This window comes from Bombina bombina, chromosome 4, assembly GCF_027579735.1.
Source record: "Bombina bombina isolate aBomBom1 chromosome 4, aBomBom1.pri, whole genome shotgun sequence".
NCBI lineage: Eukaryota > Metazoa > Chordata > Amphibia > Anura > Bombinatoridae > Bombina > Bombina bombina.
In genome coordinates, this window is record NC_069502.1 from 14025539 (window position 1) to 14048529 (window position 22991).

General features: G+C 45.4%; 1 protein-coding gene across 1 annotated transcript in view; it reads right to left on the reverse strand.

Annotated features, from left to right (window-relative positions):
• Positions 1-5628: 5628 nt before the first annotated feature.
• Positions 5629-22991, reverse strand: part of PREB (prolactin regulatory element binding) — a 118042-nt gene continuing 100679 nt past the window's right edge. The window contains exons 8-9 of the mRNA XM_053709401.1: positions 21437-21596; positions 5629-6279 (exon numbers count right to left, since the gene is read on the reverse strand). Of these exons, the coding sequence (XP_053565376.1) occupies positions 6185-6279; positions 21437-21596 (255 nt within the window). The 3' untranslated portion in view covers positions 5629-6184. The remainder of the gene's footprint in view (positions 6280-21436; positions 21597-22991) is intronic.

Sequence of the window (22991 nt, forward strand, 5' to 3'; positions counted from 1 at the left end):
TCATATATTGACCCTCCTGGATCAATGGCAGAATTGTTCGAATAGTCTCCATCTTGAAGGATGGGACTCTGAGAAACTTGTTTAGACTCTTTAGATCTAAAATGGGTCAAAACGTGCCCTCTTTTTTGGGGACCACAAAAAGATTTGACTAAAACCCCTGCCCCTGTTCTAGTATTGGAACGGGACGGATTACTCCCATGGTAGAGAGGTCTTTTACACAATGTAAGAACGCCTCTCTTTTTATCTGGTCTACAGACAATCGTGAAAGAAGAAACCTCCCCCTTGGGAGAGAATTATTGAATTCCAGTTGATACCCTTGGGACACGATCTCCAGTGTCCAGGGGTCCTGAACGTCTCTTACCCAAGCCTGGGTGAAGAAAGTAAGTCTGCCCCCTACTAGATCCGGTCCCGGATCGGGGGCCGCCCCTTCATGCTGTCTTGGGAGCAGCAGTGGGCTTCTTGGGTTGTTTACCTTGGTTCCAAGCCTGGTTGGGTCTCCAGACGGACTTGGCTTGAGCAAAATTCCTTTCCTGTTTAGCGGAAGACGGAGAGGGGACTCCCTTGAAGTTCCGAAAGGAACAAAAATGATTCTGCTTACCCCTCAGTTTAGCTGCTTTATCCTGGGGTAGAAGATGACCTTTACCTCCCCTAATGTCAGAAATTATTTCTTTCAAGTCCGGCCCGAATAGGGTCTTCCCTTTTTTCCTTTGAAAGGAATAGCCAAAAGCTTTGATTTAGAGGACACATCAGCAGACCAAGATTTTAACCATAACGCGCTAAAATGGCAAATCCCGCATTCTTAGCCGCCAATTTGGCAATCTGAAAGGCGGCATCCGTAATAAAAGAATTAGCCAGATTAAGAGCCTTAATCCTATCTAGAATTTCCTCCAAAGGAGTCTCAGTCTTAAGAGACTCTTCTAAGGCGTCAAACCAAAAGGCCGCCGCAGTTGTAACTGGTACAATACAGGCCATCGGTTGTAAAAGAAAACCCTGATGAATAAATAACTTTTTCAGAAGAACCTCCAACTTTTTATCCATAGGATCTTTGAAAGCACAACTGTCTTCAATAGGAATAATTGTACGCTTAGCCAAGGTAGATACAGCTCCCTCCACCTTAGGGAATCCCGAACAGTGTCAGCTATGGGATACATTTTCTTAAAATTAGGGGAAGGTGAGAACGGAATACCCAGTCTTTCCCATTCCCGTGTAATAATTTCCGAGATTCTCTTAGGAACAGGAAAAACAGAGTAAGCAGGAACCTCTAAGTATTTGTCCATCTTACACAACTTCTCTGGTAGCACCATAATAGGGTCACAGTCATCCAGAGTCGCTAAAACCTCCCGAAGTAACAGGCGGAGGTGTTCAAGCTTAAATCGGAAGGACCCAAATCAGATCCCTGAGAGGGTACATCGGAAATAGCCATCAAAGCATCAGAAGTCGCAGGAATCGTAGTGACTTCTGTCCTGCTGCGCTTGCCCTGCAACACTGGCAACTTAGATAAAACCTCTGTAAGGGTAGATGACATAACTGCAGCCATATCCTGCAGAGTAAATTAAGTGGACTCAGTTGAGGAACACGGCGTCGCTTGGGTGGGTGTTAAAGGTTGTGACGCTTGGGGAGAAAGTAGCGGCATACCCTGATTCTCATCAGTCTGGGAAGCATCCTTAGACATACTTGCATTAAAGAAAATCTGTTCTTTACATTGTAAGGCCCTTTCAGTATATGAGGGATAAAAGTAAGAGGGGGTTCCACATTGGCATCTAAACACATAGAACAGGTACTTTCCTGAAGTTCAGACATGTTAAACAGACTAGCAATAATAGTCGTCCTTTCCTTAATATATTCAACCTTGAAAGTCAAATCTTAGACAGATATTTGAAATAAAAATACCTACTGCGCCTTTAAAAAATAAAAGCGCAACAATTTTTCTGCTTGCAGTATAATAACTTCTGCAGCGATAAACAAACTGTCCTTATATGCACCAAATAACTTAACAAATACTGTTTCGTTTGTTCAGATATACTATTTACAAATTTTTATCACACTCCAGACACCGCACCTCGCCACAGCACTGCTGCGGCGCTTACCTACCCCCAGACAACACTGATCTGTCGTGAGGAGCGCTCCTAAGTCTCTTTGCACCTCTGTGTGTACAAACTGACTTAGGCCACACCGGAGCCCAGTAATCTGCTGCCGATCCGGATGATAACTGCGCGACTGAGCGCGCAAAACTAGGCCCCGCCCACCGTGGGCGTAACTCGAGCCGTACTGAGACCCGCATGGGAAGCAAAAAAATATGTCGGATTTCTAGATCACTAACGAAAACGCCATGTGCCCCTCTAAAAACACACTGCCATAGTTATACTCAATACAAATAACGACAGCCTTTAGGAATAAACCGCATCTCCCAGCGTCAGCCCACACACAGCATAAAAATAAGTGAGCACCATGGTCACTGCACAAACACACCGATAAGCAATAAAATAAAAGGGAATTCCAGGTACACCATTTTCATTTTGCATACCGTTACCCCTCCCCAGTACAGGGAATAATGTCAGTCTGTTCTGATGTATCAAGTCTCCCCAGAATCAAATGACTGAACATACCTCAATGCTGATTGTAGCATGACACGGTTCTCCACACTGAAGATGTTTCTTTACACTACCTTCAACCGCTCTGTGGGAACCAACAGGATCTTAGAGAATCTTTTGCTAAGATCATCAACCATCAGGGCAGAAAATAAATGTCTCTACTCCTCTTGGGATGTTATTAACTGACTATTTCTCCCTGAGAAAAATAGTACTCACTGGCACCAATTTAAAACAAAACAACTTCTTGATTGAAGAATCTAAACTAACACCTCACTTTACCTCTTCCTATCACTAACACAGGCAAAGAGAATGACTGGGGTGGGAGGGAAGGGAGGAGCTATATATACAGCTCTGCTGTGGTGCTCTTTGCCTCCTCCTGCTGACCAGGAGGCGTAATCCCATAAGTAAGGATGAAATCCGTGGACTCGTCATATCTTGTAAAAGAAAGCCTGAGAAGATTTCCCTGCCGAGGACTCATTCAGGCTACTGGCTCCTGTAGCCCTCTAGTCTCCATAAGAGTCAGGTGGCGCTCACTGACTGATGCCCTCTGGTCTATAAAAAAGAGTCAGCTTGCGCTCACTGACTGATGCCCTCTGGTAACTATAAGAGTCAGATGGCACTCAATGACTGATGCTCTCCGGTCACTACAAGAGTCAGCTGGCGCTCACTGACTGATGCCCTCTGGTTTATACAAGAGCCAGCTGGCGCTCACTGACTGATGCCCTCTGGTCTATACAAGAGCCAGCTGGCGCTCACTGACTGATGCCCTCTGGTCTATACAAGAGCCAGCTGGCGCTCACTGACTGATGCCCTCTGGTCTATACAAGAGTCAGCTGGCGCTCACTGACTGATGCCCTCTGGTCTATACAAGAGCCAGCTGGCGCTCACTGACTGATGCTCTCCGGTCACTACAAGAGTCAGCTGGAGCTCACTGACTGATGCCCTCTGGTCTATACAAGAGTCAGCTGGTGCTCAACGACTGATGCCCTCCGGTCACTATAAGTCAGCTGGCGCTCACTATAAGAGTCAGCTGGCGCTCACTGACTGATGCCCTCCGGTCACTATAAGAGTCAGCTGGCGCTCACTGACTGATGCCCTCCGGTCACTATAAGAGTCAGCTGGCGCTCACTGACTGATGCCCTCCAGTCACTATAAGAGTCAGCTGGCGCTCACTGACTGATGCCCTCCAGTCACTATAAGAGTCAGCTGGTGCTCACTGACTGATGCCCTCTGGTCTATACAAGAGCCAGCTGGCGCTCACTGACTGATGCCCTCCAGTCACTATAAGAGTCAGCTGGCGCTCACTGACTGATGCCCTCCGGTCACTATAAGAGTCAGCTGGCGCTCACTGACTGATTCCCTCCGGTCACTATAAGAGTCAGCTGGCGCTCACTGACTGATGCCCTCCGGTCACTATAAGAGTCAGCTGGCGCTCACTGACTGATGCCCTCCGGTCACTATAAGAGTCAGCTGGCGCTCACTGACTGATGCCCTCCGGTCACTATAAGAGTCAGCTGGCACTCACTGACTGATGCCCTCCGGTCACTATAAGAGTCAGCTGGCGCTCACTGACTGATGCCCTCCGGTCACTATAAGAGTCAGCTGGCGCTCACTGACTGATGCCCTCCAGTCACTATAAGAGTCAGCTGGTGCTCATTGACTGATGCCCTCTGGTCTATACAAGAGTCAGCTGGTGCTCACTGACTGATGCCCTCCGGTCACTATAAGAGTCAGCTGGCGCTCACTGATGCCCTCCGGTCACTATAAGAGTCAGCTGGCGCTCACTGACTGATGCCCTCCGGTCACTATAAGAGTCAGCTGGCGCTCACTGACTGATGCCCTCCAGTCACTATAAGAGTCAGCTGGCGCTCACTGACTGATGCCCTCCAGTCACTATAAGAGTCAGCTGGTGCTCACTGACTGATGCCCTCTGGTCTATACAAGAGCCAGCTGGCGCTCACTGACTGATGCCCTCCAGTCACTATAAGAGTCAGCTGGCGCTCACTGACTGATGCCCTCCGGTCACTATAAGAGTCAGCTGGCGCTCACTGACTGATTCCCTCCGGTCACTATAAGAGTCAGCTGGCGCTCACTGACTGATGCCCTCCGGTCACTATAAGAGTCAGCTGGCGCTCACTGACTGATGCCCTCCGGTCACTATAAGAGTCAGCTGGCGCTCACTGACTGATGCCCTCCGGTCACTATAAGAGTCAGCTGGCACTCACTGACTGATGCCCTCCGGTCACTATAAGAGTCAGCTGGCGCTCACTGACTGATGCCCTCCGGTCACTATAAGAGTCAGCTGGCGCTCACTGACTGATGCCCTCCAGTCACTATAAGAGTCAGCTGGTGCTCATTGACTGATGCCCTCTGGTCTATACAAGAGTCAGCTGGTGCTCACTGACTGATGCCCTCCGGTCACTATAAGAGTCAGCTGGCGCTCACTGATGCCCTCCGGTCACTATAAGAGTCAGCTGGCGCTCACTGACTGATGCCCTCCGGTCACTATAAGAGTCAGCTGGCGCTCACTGACTGATGCCCTGCGGTCACTATAAGAGTCAGCTGGTGCTCACTGACTGATGCCCTCTGGTCTATACAAGAGCCAGCTGGCGCTCACTGACTGATGCCCTCCGGTAACTATAAGAGTCAGCTGGTGCTCACTGACTGATGCCCTCCGGTAACTATAAGAGTCAGCTGGTGCTCACTGACTGATGCCCTCCGGTAACTATAAGAGTCAGCTGGCGCTCACTGACTGATGCCCTCCGGGAACTATAAGAGTCAGCTGGTGCTCACTGACTAATGCCCTCCGGTCACTATAAGAGTCAGCTGGCGCTCACTGACTGATGCCCTCCGGTAACTATAAGAGTCAGCTGGTGCTCACTGACTAATGCCCTCCGGTCACTATACGAGTCAGCTGGCGCTCACTGACTGATGCCCTCACAATCGGCAGGCACTTATTGCTCACTCACACTGTCTCCAGCTAACTTAAGCAGGTGAGCAGTAGTCACACCAGTTACAATAAAACATAACACCAGAGTAAATTGTATTATTTGATTTAATGGTCACTGAGGTACCAGAATCTGTTGTCACACAAGGTGAACATATGGATAAAATGAAAGATAAAAATATGTTTGGTGTAGACCATAAGCACATGGTGCCAGTGCACCGGGCACACTGATGTCACATGGCTTAGGGTACTGCGACAAACTCATCAAGGACAGAACATCAGGGCAGTATTATGGATTAAAATAAACACAGATAAAACACAGATTTGTAATATATTAAAATGCTAACACTTGTGCACCTCAAGGAATGTACCCAAGGGCCACACCAGCCCCACAGGGGACTCTCACCATGCCCTTTATCTGTATATGGTCCTGTAAGGAAAATGGCTTGAAGCCAAAAGATTTGCGGAACATGTGCCCGAGTCTCCTAGTTACGCTACCAGTCTGATGTCCAAAATTATGCCAAAGTCTCTGGCCAGACTCAATATAGTCTCATAGCCAGGGTTGTGCCAGAGTCTCCTAGGAAGGCTGCCAATCTGATGCCCATAGTTATGCCAGAGTCTACTGACGCCCACGGTCAAGCTAATCCTACAGGAGGCCTGGGAAGGCGTGCTGAAGCAGAAAGACGACCAAGACCAGCAGCAGCCCACACAGGACAAGTACCAGCCACAAAGGGAAGGTTTCTGCAAGAGAAGACGCGAGAGAGAGAGGGAAATTACAGGGAGAGGCGAGAGAGGGAAATTACAGGGAGAGGCGAGAGAGGGAAATTACAGGGAGAGGCGAGAGAGGGAAATTACAGGGAGAGGCGAGAGAGGGAAATTACAGGGAGAGGCGAGAGAGGGAGAGAAATTACAGGGAAAGAGAGAGAAAGAGAGAGAAAGAGAGGGAAAGAGAGGGAAAGAGAGGGAAAGAGAGGGAAAGAGAGGGAAAGAGAGGGAAAGAGAGGGAAAGAGAGGGAAAGAGAGGGAAAGAGAGGGAAAGAGAGGGAAAGAGAGGGAAAGAGAGGGAAAGAGAGGGAAAGAGAGGGAAAGAGAGGGAAAGAGAGGGAAAGAGAGGGAAAGAGAGGGAAAGAGAGGGAAAGAGAGGGAAAGAGAGGGAAAGAGAGGGAAAGAGAGGGAAAGAGGGGGAAAGAGAGGGAAAGAGAGGGAAAGAGAGGGAAAGAGAGGGAAAGAGAGGGAAAGAGAGGGAAAGAGAAAAAGAGAAAAAGAGAAAAAGAGAAAAAAAGAGAGAAAGAGAGAGAAAGAGAAAAAGAAAGAGAGAGAAAGAGAAGAGAGAGAAAAAGAGAAAAAAAGAAAGAGAAAGAGAGAGAAGAAAGAAAGAGAGAGAAGAAAGAGAGAGAGAGAGAGAGAGAGAGAGAAGGAGAGAGGAGAGAGAAGAAAGAGAGAAGAAAGAGAGAAGAAAGAGAGAAGAAAGAGAGAAGAAAGAGAGAAGAAAGAGAGAAGAAAGAGAGAAGAAAGAGAGAAGAAAGAGAGAAGAAAGAGAGAAGAAAGAGAGAAGAAAGAGAGAAGAAAGAGAAATTACAGGGACAGACGATGTACCGAGTCCACGGATTCATCCTTACTTGTGGGATATTGTCCTTCCTGACAGGAAGTAGCAAAGAGAGAACCACAGCAGAGCTCCCCCCTTAACTCCACCCCCCAGTCATTCGACCGAAGGCCAAGGAAGAAAAGGAGAAACTATAAGGTGCAGAGGTGACTGAAGTTTACATAAAAAAAATACTGTCTGTCTTGAATAGACAGGGCGGGCAGTGGACTCGGTACATCGCAAAAGAAAGAAATTTATCAGGTAAGCATAAATTTTGTTTTCTTTTGCAATATGTACCGAGTCCACGGATTCATCCTTACTTGTGGGATACCAATACCAAAGCTTTAGGACACGGATGAAGGGAGGGACAAGACAGGAACCTAAACGGAAGGCACCACTGCCAGCAAAACCTCTCTCCCAAAAATAGCCTCCGAAGAAGCAAAAGTATCAAATTTGGAAAATTTGGAAAAGGTATGAAGCGTAGATCAAGTCGCAGCCTTACAAATCTGTTCAACAGAAGCATCATTTTTAAAAGCCCATGTGGAAGCCACCGCTCTAGTGGAATGAGCTGTAATTCTTTCAGGAGGCTGCTGTCCAGCAGTCTCATAAGCCAAACGGATGATGCTTTTCAGCCAAAATGAAAGAGGTAGCAGTAGCCTTTTGACCTCTACGCTTTCCAGCATAGACAACAAACAAAGAAGAAGGTTGCCTGCAAATAAAACTTCAAGGCACGAACCACGTCCAAGTTGTGCAACAAACATTCCTTCTTGGAAGGAGGATTAGGACACAGGGAAGGAACAACAATTTTCTGATTGATATTCCTGTTAGAAACAACCTTAGGGAGGAACCCAGGTTTGGTACGCAAAACCACCTTATCAGCATGGAAAACAAGATAAGGCGAGTCGCATTGTAAAGCAGATAGCTCAGAAACTCTTCGAGCTGAAGAGATAGCAACTAGAAACAGAACTTTCCAAGATAGAAGCTTAATATCTATGGAATGCATGGGTTCAAACGGAACCCCCTGAAGAACATTAAGAACTAAATTTAAACTCCATGGCGGAGCATCAGGTTTAAACACAGGCTTGATTCTAACTAAAGCCTGACAGAACGACTGAACGTCTGGAACATCTGCCAGACGCTTGTGCAGTAGAATTGATAAAGCAGATATATGTCCCTTTAAGGAACTAGCTGATAGCCCCTTCTCTAATCCTTCTTGGAGAAAGGACAAAATCCTAGGAATCCTGATCTTACTCCATGAGTAGCTCTTGGATTTGCACCAAAAAAGATATTTACGCCATATCTTATGATAGATTTTCCTGGTGACAGGCTTTCGAGCCTGAATCAAGGTATCTATGACCGACTCAGAGAAACCCGGCTTTGATAAAATCAAGCGTTCAATCTCCAAGCAGTCAGTTGCAGAAAATTAGATTTGGATGCTTGAATGGACCTTGAATCAGAAGGTCCCGTCGCAGTGGCAGAGTCCATGGTGGTAGAGATGACATGTCCACTAGGTCTGCATACCAAGTCCTGTGTGGCCACGCAGGTGCTATCAAAATCACAGAAGCTCTCTCCCGTTTGATTCTTGCAATCAAATGGGGAAGGAGAAGAAACTGTGGAAACACATAAGCCAGGTTGAACGACCAGGGTACTGCTAGAGCATCTATCAGTACTGCCTGAGGATACCTGGACCTGGATCCGTAACAAGGAAGTTTGGCATTCTGACGAGACGCCATCAGATCCAATTCTGGTGTGCCCCATAGCTAAACTCGTTGAGGAAACACCTCCATATGGAGCTCCCACTCCCCCAGATGAAAAGTCTGACGACTTAGAAAATCTGCCTCCCAGTTCTTTACCCCTGGGATATAGATCGCTGATAGATGGCAAGAATGAGTCTCTGCCCATCGGATTATCCTGGAAACTTCTATCATCGCCAAGGAACTCCTTATTCCCCCTGATGATTGATATAAGCTACAGTCGTGATGTTGTCCGACTGAAACCTAATGAATCCGGCCGAAGCCAGCTGAGGCCACGCCTGAAGAGCATTGAATATCGCTCTTAATTCCAGAATATTTAATCGGTAGGAGGGCCTCCTCCTGAGTCCACAAACCCTGTGCTTTCAGGGAATTCCAGACTGCACCCCAGCCCAGTAGGCTGGCGTCCGTCGTCACTATGACCCACACTGGCCTGCGGAAACACATTCCCCTGGACAGGTGTGACAACCACCAAAGAAAAGAGTCTCTGGTCTCTTGGTCAAGATTTATCCGAGGAGATAAATATGCATAATCCCCATTCCACTGTTTGAGCATGCATAGTTGCAGTGGTCTGAGATGCAAGCAAGCGAACGGAACTATGTCCATTGCCGCTACCATAAGTCCGATTACCTCCATACACTGAGCCACTGACGGCCGAGGAATGGAATGAAGAGTTCGGCAGGTGGAACCTCTTGTGAGAGGAATAAGAGAACTCTTTTTCACGTTCACCTTCCACCCATGAGATCTTAGAAAGGCCAACACTAAGTCCGTGTGAGACTTGGCTAGTTGGAAAGTCGACGCTTGAATTAGGATGTCGTCTAGATAAGGCACCACTGCAATGCCCCGCGGCCTTAGGACTGCCAGCAGGGATCCTAGCACTTTTGTGAAGATTCTTGGCGCCGTGGCCAACCCGAAGGGAAGAGCCACAAACTGGTAATGTCTGTCCAGAAAGGCAAACCTGAGGAACTGGTGATGATCTTTGTGGATTGGAATGTGTAGATACGCATCCTTTAAATCCACGGTGGTCATATATTGACCCTCCTGGATCATTGGTAAAATAGTCCGAATGGTCTCCATCTTGAAGGATGGAACTCTTAGGAATTGGTTTAGGATCTTGAGATCTAGAATTGGTCTAAAGGTTCCCTCTTTTTTGGGAACCACAAACAGATTGAAGTAGAAACCTTGTCCCTGTTCTGCTTTCGGAACTGGGCAGATCACTCCCATGGTAAAAAAGGTCTTCTACACAGCGTAAGAACGCCTCTCTTTTTGTCTGGTTTACAGACAATTGAGAAAGATGGAATCTCCCCCTTGGAGGAGAATCTTTGAAATCTAAAAGGTACCCCTGGGTTACAATTTCTACGGCCCTGGAGTCCTGAACTTCTCTTGCCCAGGCCTGAGCAAAGAGAGAGAGAGTCTGACCCCTACTAGATCTGGTCCCGGATCGGGCGCTACCCGTTCATGCTGTCTTAGTGGCAGCAGCAGGCTTTTTGGCCCGTTTACCCTTGTTCCAAGCCTGGTTAGGTCTCCAGGTTGGCTTTGATTGAACAAAGTTCCCCTCTTGCTTTGCCGCAGGGGAAGAGGAAGCGGGACCACCCTTGAAGTTTCGAAAGGAACGAAAAATATTTTGTTTGGTCCTTGTCTTATTTGACTTATCTTGGGGAAGGGCCTTGAAAGAGATGGTCAAAAGCTTGGATTTAGATGACACATCAGCCGACCAGGACTCTACACACTAAAATGGCAAAACCTGAATTCTTTGCCGCTAACTTAGCGAGATGAAAAGCGGCATCTGTAATAAAAGAATTAGCTAGCTTAAGAGCCTTAATTCTGTCCAGAATATCATCTAGTGGGGTCTCCACCTGAAGAGCCTCTTCTAGAGCCTCAAACCAAAAGGCAGCTGCAATTGTTACAGGAACAATGCACGCAATAGGTTGAAGAAGAAAACCTTGATGAACAAAAATTTTCTTTAGGAGACCCTCTAATTTTTTATCCATAGGATCAATGAAAGCACAACTGTCTTCAATAGGTATAGTTGTGCGCTTAGCCAGAGTAGAAATAGCTCCCTCCACCTTAGGGACCGTCTGCCATGAGTCCCTCATGGTGTCAGATATGGGAAACATTTTCTTGAAAACAGGAGGGGGAGCGAATGGAATACCTGGTCCATCCCACTCCTTAAGTAACAATGTCCGAAATCCTCTTAGGGACCGGAAAAACATCAGTGTAAACAGGAACCTCTAAATATTTGTCCATTTTACACAATTTCTCTGGAACTACAATAGGGTCACAATCATCCAGAGTCGCTAAAACCTCCCTGAGCAATAAATGGAGGTGTTCTAGCTTAAATTTAAATGCAGTCATATCTGAATCTGTCTGAGGGAGTAACCTTCCTGTATCAGAAATCTCTCCCTCAGATAGCAAATCCCTCATCCCTACCTCAGAACATTGTGAGGGAGTATCGGATACGGCAACTAAAGCGTCAGAAGGCTCAGCATGTGTTCTTAACCCAGAGCTAATGCGCTTCCCTTGCAACCCTGGCAGTTTAGATAAAACCTCTGTGAGGGTAGTATTCATAACTGAAGCCATATCTTGCAAGGTGAAAGAATTAGACGCACTAGAAGTACTTGGCGTCGCTTGTGCGGGCGTTACTGGTTGTGACACTTGGGGAGAACTAGATGGCAAAACCTGATTTCCTTCTGTCAGAGAATCATCCATTGCCAAACTCAAAATATGCTGTCTGCCAGTTATAGACATATCAGTACAAGTGGGACACATTCTAAGAGGGGGTTCCACAATGGCTTCTAAACAAATTGAACAATGAGTTTCCTCAGTGTCAGACATGTTGAACAGGCTAGTAATGAGACAAGCAAGCTTGGAAAACACTTTATTTAATGAAAAAAACACAATTTTCAAAAACTGTACTGTGCCTTTAAGAGAAAAAAGGCATACACAAACTGCAAAACAGGTTAAAATTGCTTAAATTTTTCTGAAATTTTAACAGTGTACCTAAGCAGCTTTAGGATTGCACCCCAAGTAAATAAGCAATACACCCCCAATTAACAAAACCAGATTAAAAAAGGTCTAAAACCGGTTTAAACCCCTATTAGCACCTTGCCACAACTCTGCTGTGGCCCTACCTGCCCTCAGGGAACGATAAAATGATGTTAATGCTTCAATTAGGCCCTCAGGATAAATATCAGGACCTCAGGAGAAGTTGCTTGCTGCTTGCCAGTACAACTAAATGCACAACAGAGGCGCGAAAATAGGCCCCGCCCACCACACTCGATTTGGCTGGGGCCTACCCAAATCCAAAAAACCTTGCCTGAAAGCAATGTGGTTTATAATAACCCCAATATAATGCAAATGTCCCTCAATAAAGAACGTTACTCCCAGAACACCCAAACGTTTGTCTTCCAATCTCTCATATCAACTGAGTGCCCCCCAAAAAAATAATAAACAAAATAAGCCCTTTATGCAAGCTAGTAAAACCTCTTAACCCTAGGATTACTGCTTACCCTTCCCCTAAAGGGGATACTGTCAGCCTTTGAGTTAACACAGTCTCTGCAGAAAAAGGACTTAACATACCTCATTGCTGTAAAGCAAGAACCGTTCCTCACACTGAAGTTTTCCTGTACTCCTCAGCTTCTGTGGGAACAGCAGTGGACCTTAGTAAAAAAAATGCTAAGATCATCATCCTCCAGGCAGAAATCTTCATCTATGTCCTGCCTGAGAGTAAATAGTACAACACCGGTACCATTTAAAAATAACAAACACTTGATTGAAGATAAAATAAAAACTTACAGTTTAACACCTCTTCTCTTTACCCTTCCTGCTTAGAGCCAGCAAAGAGAATGATTGGGGGTGAAGTTAAGGGGGGAGCTATATAGACAGCTCTGCTGTGGTGCTCTTTGCTACTTCCTGTCAGGAAGGACAATATCCCACAAGTAAGGATGAATCCGTGGACTCGGTACATCTTGCAATTTATGCTTACCTGATAAATGTATTTCTTTTACGATACGACGAGTCCACAGATTTCATCCTTACTTATGGGATATTTCCTCCTGGTCAGCAGGAGGAGGCAAAGAGCACCACAGCAGAGCTGTGTATATAGCTCCTCCCTTCCCTCCCACTCCAGTCATTCGACCGAAGTTAGGAAGAGAAAGGAAAAGTCAAGGTGCAGAGGTGACTGAAGTTTAACAAAAATAAATACCTGTCTTAGAAAATGACAGGGTGGGCCGTGGAGTCGTCATATCGTAAAAGAAATAAATGTATCAGGTAAGCATAAAATTTCCTTTTCTTTTACAAGATACGACGAGTCCACAGATTTCATCCTTACTTATGGGATACAATACCAAAGCTATAGGACACGGATGAAAGGGAGGGACAAGACAGGAACCTAAACTGAAGGCACCACTGCTTGAAGAACCTTTCTCCTAAAAACAGCCTCGGACGAGGCAAAAGTATCAAATTTGTAAAATTTGGAAAAAGTGTGAAGAGAAGACCAAGTTGCAGCCTTGCAAATCTGTTCAACAGAAGCATAATTTTTAAATGCCCATGAGGAAGCCACAGCCCTAGTAGAATGAGCCGTAATTCTTTCAGGAGGCTGCTGTCCAGCAGTCTCATATGCAAAACGGACGATACTCTTCAGCCAAAAAGAAAGAGAGGTAGCCATAGCTTTCTGGCCCCTACGTTTTCCAGAAAAAACAACAAATAATGAAGATGATTGACGAAAATCCTTAGTCGCCTGTAAGTAAAACTTTAAGGCATGGACCACGTCCCAGTTATGTAACAGACGCTCCTTCTTAGAAGGATTAGGACACAATGAAGGAACCACAATTTCCTGATTAATATTCTTATTAGAAACAACTTTAGGAAGGAAACCATGTTTGGTACGTAACACCACCTTATCAGAATGGAAAATAAGATAAGGAGAATCACATTGTAAAGCTGAAAGCTCAGAAACTCTGCGAGCAGAAGAAATAGCAAACAAAAATAAAACTTTCCAAGATAACTTCTATGGAATGCATAGGTTCAAACGGAATCCCTTGAAGAACATTAAGAACTAAATTCAAACTCCAAGGAGGAGCAATTGGTCTAAACACAGGCCTGATTCTAGTCAGAGCCTGACAAAAAGATTGAACATCTGGAACATCTGACAGACGTTTGTGTAGCAAAATAGACAAAGCAGAAATCTGTCCCTTTAAGGAACTTGTCATAAAGAGGTAACAATGGCACTACTCGAAAATTTAGAAAACGTTCCCCATTTAAAGAATATGTATGTATTCAATATATTACTAGTGGTTTGTAGGGATTGGTGCTTGTACTGGTTATAATTTAAGCAATAAATCAGTAAAGAACTGATAGCAAGGTAAAAATATAGCACTCATGAACGTGTTAGAAATAAGAAAAATTGGTTCAGAAATAAAATATAACTTTTACTAGATTAATTTAAAAACAAGGGTTACAAATACATTGAATTTAAAAGAATGTTAGTCTACTATACTGAGGCCACTAATTAGTGTGTACTCAGTCTTAGACAAAAAAAACACTGTTGGGTGATAGATTTGTCTCTGTATAAATGAATAGCTACCGCTTGTATTGATACTTTTAACAATATAAAGTTGGGTATACTGGGATTGCCATAGACATTAATTTGACATAGATAAATGTACAGCTTTGGAACAGGTACTGGGAGTATAATATCTAACTATTCACTGGTAATTCCAGGAGGTACACTAGATTAGAACCTTGTAAGTGCCTGGGTAAAGATTCACTTGTAAAGACCATCTGCTATCAAATGAGATGGTTTGGTTACAAATCAAGTTACATAGAGACTCTTGCCGAAGCCAACTGAGGCCAAGCCTGAAGAGCATTGAATATTGCTCTCAATTCCAGAATATTGATTGGGAGTAGAGACTCCGACCAAGTCAACACACCCCGAGCCTTCAGGGAATTCCAGACTGCACCCCAAACTAGTAGACTGGCGTCCGTTGTAACTATCAACCATGAGGGTCTGCGGAAGCACGTCCCTTGGGACCGATGATCCGGCGACAACCACCAAAGAAGAGAGAGTCTCTTGTCTCCTGATCCAGATCTATCTGGAGACAATTCTCCATTCCACTGCCTGAGCATGCTCAGTTGTAGAGGTCTAAGATGAAAACGAGCAAACGGAATGATGTTCATAGCTGCCACCATCAATCCAATAACCTCCATGCACTGAGCCACTGATGGCCGAGGATTGGACTGAAGGGATCGGCATGTATTCAGAATCTTTAACTTTCTGACTTCCGTCAAAACGATTTTCATGGATACAGAGTCTATTAGACTTCCCAGGAAAGGAAACCTTGTCTGTGGAATTAATGAACTCTTTTCTAGATTCACCTTCCACCCGTGAGTCCTTAGAAAGGATAGAACAATGTCGGTATGAGACTGTCAGCTGATAAGACTGAGAAAAAAATGCTAAGATCATCATCCTCCAGGCAGAAATCTTCATCTATGTCCTGCCTGAGAGTTAATAGTACAACACCGGTACCATTTAAAAATAACAAACACTTGATTGAAGATAAAATAAAAACTTACAGTTTAACACCTCTTCTCTTTACCCTTCCTGCTTAGAGCCAGCAAAGAGAATGATTGGGGGTGAAGTTAAGGGGGGAGCTATATAGACAGCTCTGCTGTGGTGCTCTTTGCTACTTCCTGTCAGGAAGGACAATATCCCACAAGTAAGGATGAATCCGTGGACTCGGTACATCTTGCAATTTATGCTTACCTGATAAATGTATTTCTTTTACGATACGACGAGTCCACAGATTTCATCCTTACTTATGGGATATTTCCTCCTGGTCAGCAGGAGGAGGCAAAGAGCACCACAGCAGAGCTGTGTATATAGCTCCTCCCTTCCCTCCCACTCCAGTCATTCGACCGAAGTTAGGAAGAGAAAGGAAAAGTCAAGGTGCAGAGGTGACTGAAGTTTAACAAAAATAAATACCTGTCTTAGAAAATGACAGGGTGGGCCGTGGAGTCGTCATATCGTAAAAGAAATAAATGTATCAGGTAAGCATAAAATTTCCTTTTCTTTTACAAGATACGACGAGTCCACAGATTTCATCCTTACTTATGGGATACAATACCAAAGCTATAGGACACGGATGAAAGGGAGGGACAAGACAGGAACCTAAACTGAAGGCACCACTGCTTGAAGAACCTTTCTCCTAAAAACAGCCTCGGACGAGGCAAAAGTATCAAATTTGTAAAATTTGGAAAAAGTGTGAAGAGAAGACCAAGTTGCAGCCTTGCAAATCTGTTCAACAGAAGCATAATTTTTAAATGCCCATGAGGAAGCCACAGCCCTAGTAGAATGAGCCGTAATTCTTTCAGGAGGCTGCTGTCCAGCAGTCTCATATGCAAAACGGACGATACTCTTCAGCCAAAAAGAAAGAGAGGTAGCCATAGCTTTCTGGCCCCTACGTTTTCCAGAAAAAACAACAAATAATGAAGATGATTGACGAAAATCCTTAGTCGCCTGTAAGTAAAACTTTAAGGCATGGACCACGTCCCAGTTATGTAACAGACGCTCCTTCTTAGAAGGATTAGGACACAATGAAGGAACCACAATTTCCTGATTAATATTCTTATTAGAAACAACTTTAGGAAGGAAACCATGTTTGGTACGTAACACCACCTTATCAGAATGGAAAATAAGATAAGGAGAATCACATTGTAAAGCTGAAAGCTCAGAAACTCTGCGAGCAGAAGAAATAGCAAACAAAAATAAAACTTTCCAAGATAACTTCTATGGAATGCATAGGTTCAAACGGAATCCCTTGAAGAACATTAAGAACTAAATTCAAACTCCAAGGAGGAGCAATTGGTCTAAACACAGGCCTGATTCTAGTCAGAGCCTGACAAAAAGATTGAACATCTGGAACATCTGACAGACGTTTGTGTAGCAAAATAGACAAAGCAGAAATCTGTCCCTTTAAGGAACTTGTCATAAAGAGGTAACAATGGCACTACTCGAAAATTTAGAAAACGTTCCCCATTTAAAGAATATGTATGTATTCAATATATTACTAGTGGTTTGTAGGGATTGGTGCTTGTACTGGTTATAATTTAAGCAATAAATCAGTAAAGAACTGATAGCAAGGTAAAAATATAGCACTCATGAACGTGTTAGAAATAAGAAAAATTGGTTCAGAAATAAAATATAACTTTTACTAGATTAATTTAAAAACAAGGGTTACAAATACATTGAATTTAAAAGAATGTTAGTCTACTATACTGAGGCCACTAATTAGTGTGTACTCAGTCTTAGACAAAAAAAACACTGTTGGGTGATAGATTTGTCTCTGTATAAATGAATAGCTACCGCTTGTATTGATACTTTTAACAATATAAAGTTGGGTATACTGGGATTGCCATAGACATTAATTTGACATAGATAAATGTACAGCTTTGGAACAGGTACTGGGAGTATAATATCTAACTATTCACTGGTAATTCCAGGAGGTACACTAGATTAGAACCTTGTAAGTGCCTGGGTAAAGATTCACTTGTAAAGACCATCTGCTATCAAATGAGATGGTTTGGTTACAAATCAAGTTACATAGAGACTCTTGCCGAAGCCAACTGAGGCCAAGCCTGAAGAGCATTGAATATTGCTCTCAATTCCAGAATATTGATTGGGAGTAGAGACTCCGACCAAGTCAACACACCCCGAGCCTTCAGGGAATTCCAGACTGCACCCCAAACTAGTAGACTGGCGTCCGTTGTAACTATCAACCATGAGGGTCTGCGGAAGCACGTCCCTTGGGACCGATGATCCGGCGACAACCACCAAAGAAGAGAGAGTCTCTTGTCTCCTGATCCAGATCTATCTGGAGACAATTCTCCATTCCACTGCCTGAGCATGCTCAGTTGTAGAGGTCTAAGATGAAAACGAGCAAACGGAATGATGTTCATAGCTGCCACCATCAATCCAATAACCTCCATGCACTGAGCCACTGATGGCCGAGGATTGGACTGAAGGGATCGGCATGTATTCAGAATCTTTAACTTTCTGACTTCCGTCAAAACGATTTTCATGGATACAGAGTCTATTAGACTTCCCAGGAAAGGAAACCTTGTCTGTGGAATTAATGAACTCTTTTCTAGATTCACCTTCCACCCGTGAGTCCTTAGAAAGGATAGAACAATGTCGGTATGAGACTGTCAGCTGATAAGACGCCTGGATCAGAATATCGTCAAGATAAGGCGCCACTGCAATGCCCCGCAGCCTGAGAACCGCCAGCAGAGACCCTAGAACCTTCGTGAAGATCCTGGGTGCTGTGACCAACCGGAAAGGATGGACCACAAACTGAAAATGTTTGTCCAGAAAGGCAAACCTCAAGAACTGGTGATGATCTCTGTGGATAGGAATATGAAGATATGCATCCTTTAAAGGGCCACTGTAAGTAAATATTTTCTATACCTGTTACTAACTAACTACCCCAAATACGCTTTTTATCAATAGCATTTCATTAACATATCTCTACCGTATATCAGAAATCTTGTCTGCAAATATAATTGTTTTCCAAACCCACTCCGTGGGTATCCTTTGCTCTGTACCAATCCGTTTACAATACCTAGGTTTCAAAATGGCGCTTTAAACACAAAGTTATTGGTTTAAGTATTTTGAACACTCAGTGCTGAAAATAGTGGGCAGGATAACGTGACATTATCGGCGAATAAAAGATATAACTTTTAGAACGTTATGAAACTTCGTTTTGGAGAAAATATAGGTCAGTAGGTTTTAATTAATGTCTATTAACTTTAATATGTTAGTTGTTTGACTTAAAAATTATAACAGAAAGTAATCCTTTAAGTCCACGGGTTGTCATATATTGACCCTCCTGGATCAATCGAAGAATTGTCCGAATAGTCTCCATCTTGAAGGATGGGACTCTGAGAAACTTGTTTAGACTCTTGAGATCTAAAATGGGTCGGAATGTTCCCTCTTTTTTGGGAACCACAAAAAGATTTGAGTAAAACCCCTGCCCCTGTTCCTGAATTGGAACGGGACAAATTACTCCCATAGTAGAGAGATCCTTTACACAACGTAAGAATGCCTCTCTTTATCTGGTATACAGACAATCGTGAAAGTCGAAACCTTCCCCTTGGGAAGGAATTTTTGAACTCCAGCTGATACCCTTGAGAAATGATTTCCAGGGATCCTGAACGTCTCTTATCCAAGCCTGGACAAAGACAAGTGCGCGGCTTCCAGACACATCCGGTCTGAAGAGCACGAACGAAGCCCCGCCCCTCGTGGGCGGCAATCAGAGGAAAAGCCCACCGCAAATAAAGTATGGCCGCGCAACTGAAAATACACTCACAATAACGATTGCTTGATCGGTAGTGCACAAAGGCAATATAAAAACACATTGACCGCAGCAATAAAAATATATTTATTAATCTGAGTCATCACAGTGTCTTGTAATCCAAGTAACCCCCAGCGTCATGATAAACAGCCACTGATGAGCGCAGTAATAGGAGCCAGCACTAGTTTCTTAGCCCCACTATGCGACTTTGTACACAAATAAACTGCAAACTCCAGAGTTCAGTTTGACAAATAGTAAATACCCAATACAGCCCACATTCTGAGTGTTTAAAGAATCTTTCCCAGAATCAAACAGCTGCACGTACCTGGAAGCTGGTCGACAGCTTAATCAGTACCACAACCAAGAGGTCCTGCAGTTCCCTCCTGTAGAGCTGTGGAGACATACAGGGTCTTAGTTACCACATGCTAAGACCATTATCTGAAGGGCAGCACACATCATGGGAGGCACAGTGAGAATAGAATACCTCCAGTTCCCATTGCTCTGAAGCCACCAGATGCTTCTCTTTTGTTAACTGAAGAGACTGATCTGGTCTAGGCTACACCCTAACAAAGTAGTACACTTAACCACTACAGAAAAAATAATTAACTCTTGATTGAAGAATCTAAACTAACACCTCACTTTACCTCTTCCTATCACTAATACAGGCAAAGAGAATGACTGGAGTGGGAGGGAAGGAAGGAGCTACATATACAGCTCTGCTGTGGTGCTCTTTGCCTCCTCCTGCTGGCCAGGAGGCGATATCCCATAAGTAAGGATGAAATCCGTGGACTTGTCATATCTTGTAAAAGAAATTACAGGGACAGGCGAGAGAGGGAGAGATTACAGGGACAGGCAAGAGAGGGAGAGATTACAGGGACAGGCGAGAGAGGGAGAGATTACAGGGACAGGCAAGAGAGGGAGAGATTACAGGGACAGGCAAGAGAGGGAGAGATTACAGGGACAGGCAAGAGAGGGAGAGATTACAGGGACAGGCAAGAGAGGGAGAGATTACAGGGACAGGCAAGAGAGGGAGAGATTACAGGGACAGGCAAGAGAGGGAGAGATTACAGGGACAGGCAAGAGAGGGAGAGATTACAGGGACAGGCGAGAGAGGGAGAGATTACAGGGACAGGCGAGAGAGGGAGAGATTACAGGGACAGGCGAGAGAGGGAGAGATTACAGGGACAGGCAAGAGAGGGAGAGATTACAGGGACAGGCAAGAGAGGGAGAGATTACAGGGACAGGCAAGAGAGGGAGAGATTACAGGGACAGGCAAGAGAGGGAGAGATTACAGGGACAGGCAAGAGAGGGAGAGATTACAGGGACAGGCGAGAGAGGGAGAGATTACAGGGACAGGCAAGAGAGGGAGAGATTACAGGGACAGGCAAGAGAGGGAGAGATTACAGGGACAGGCGAGAGAGGGAGAGATTACAGGGACAGGCGAGAGAGGGAGAGATTACAGGGACAGGCGAGAGAGGGAGAGATTACAGGGACAGGCGAGAGAGGGAGAGATTACAGGGACAGGCAAGAGAGGGAGAGATTACAGGGACAGGCAAGAGAGGGAGAGATTACAGGGACAGGCAAGAGAGGGAGAGATTACAGGGACAGGCAAGAGAGGGAGAGATTACAGGGACAGGCAAGAGAGGGAGAGATTACAGGGACAGGCAAGAGAGGGAGAGATTACAGGGACAGGCAAGAGAGGGAGAGATTACAGGGACAGGCAAGAGAGGGAGAGATTACAGGGACAGGCAAGAGAGGGAGAGATTACAGGGACAGGCGAGAGAGGGAGAGATTACAGGGACAGGCGAGAGAGGGAGAGATTACAGGGACAGGCAAGAGAGGGAGAGATTACAGGGACAGGCAAGAGAGGGAGAGATTACAGGGACAGGCAAGAGAGGGAGAGATTACAGGGACAGGCAAGAGAGGGAGAGATTACAGGGACAGGCAAGAGAGGGAGAGATTACAGGGACAGGCGAGAGAAGGAGAGATTACAGGGACAGGCGAGAGAGGGAGAGATTACAGGGACAGGCAAGAGAGGGAGAGATTACAGGGACAGGCAAGAGAGGGAGAGATTACAGGGACAGGCGAGAGAGGGAGAGATTACAGGGACAGGCAAGAGAGAGAGAGAGCGCGAGAGAGAGAGCGAGCGAGAGCACAGGGACACGCAAGCACGTGAGTGGGGGGGAGATATATAATAAAGGATAGACCAAACTCACTTCTGTTGGGCACAACATGCAGTTTGCAGCGACTGTCCACAGCCACACTCAGAAGAGCCACCTCATTGCCCCCCAATAGATCTGATTCTTTAGGTACATCAGGCAGAAAAGCAACATCCGTCACCACAATTCCATGTGCTTCCTCCACGTAGTAAAGCTTCTGTAATAGGGAACACAGAGGACAGTGAAGGAGGGTTAGCAGCTTTGTGACATTTGTGCCCCCCTAAGTGACAGACAGGACAGGAGGGAGGGAGCTACGTGACATTTGTGCCCCCCTAAGTGACAGACAGGAGTGAGCTATGACTATTGTGTTTGTCCCCCAAGTGACAGACAGGAGAGAGCTGTGTGACATTTGTGCTGCCCCCAAGTGAGACAGACAGGAGGGAGCTATGTGACATTTGTGTTTGTCCCCCAAGTGATAGACAGGAGGGAGCTATGTGACATTTGTGTTTGTCCCCCAAGTGACAGACAGGAGGGAGCTATGTAACATTTGTGTTTGTCCCCCAAGAGACAGACAGGAGGGAGCTATGTGACATTTGTGTTTGTCCCCCAAGTGACAGACAGGAGGGAGCTATGTGACATTTGTGTTTGTCCCCCAAGTGACAGACAGGAGGGAGCTATGTGACATTTGTGTTTGTCCCCCAAGTGACAGACAGGAGGGAGCTATGTGACATTTGTGTTTGTCCCCCAAGTGACAGACAGGAGGGAGCTATGTGACATTTGTGTTTGTCCCCCAAGTGAGACAGACAGGAGGGAGCTATGTGACATTTGTGTTTGTCCCCCAAGTGACAGACAGGAGGGAGCTATGTGACATTTGTGTTTGTCCCCCAAGTGAGACAGACAGGAGGGAGCTATGTGACATTTGTGTTTGTCCCCCAAGTGAGACAGACAGGAGGGAGCTATGTGACATTTGTGTTTGTCCCCCAAGTGAGACAGACAGGAGGGAGCTATGTGACATTTGTGTTTGTCCCCCAAGTGAGACAGACAGGAGGGAGCTATGTGACATTTGTGTTTGTCCCCCAAGTGAGACAGACAGGAGGGAGCTATGTGACATTTGTGTTTGTCCCCCAAGTGAGACAGACAGGAGGGAGCTATGTGACATTTGTGTTTGTCCCCCAAGTGAGACAGACAGGAGGGAGCTATGTGACATTTGTGTTTGTCCCCCAAGTGAGACAGACAGGAGGGAGCTATGTGACATTTGTGTTTGTCCCCCAAGTGAGACAGACAGGAGGGAGCTATGTGACATTTGTGTTTGTCCCCCAAGAGACAGACAGGAGGGAGCTATGTGACATTTGTATTTGTCCCCCAAGTGAGACAGACAGGAGGGAGCTGTGTGACATTTGTGCCCCCACCAGGTGACAGACAGGAGGGAGCTATGTGACATTTGTGTTTGTCCCCCAAGTGACAGACAGGAGGGAGCTATGTGACATTTGTGTTTGTCCCCCAAGAGATAGACAGGAGGGAGCTATGTGACATTTGTGTTTGTCCCCCAAGTGACAGACAGGAGGGAGCTATGTGACATTTGTGTTTGTCCCCCAAGTGACAGACAGGAGGG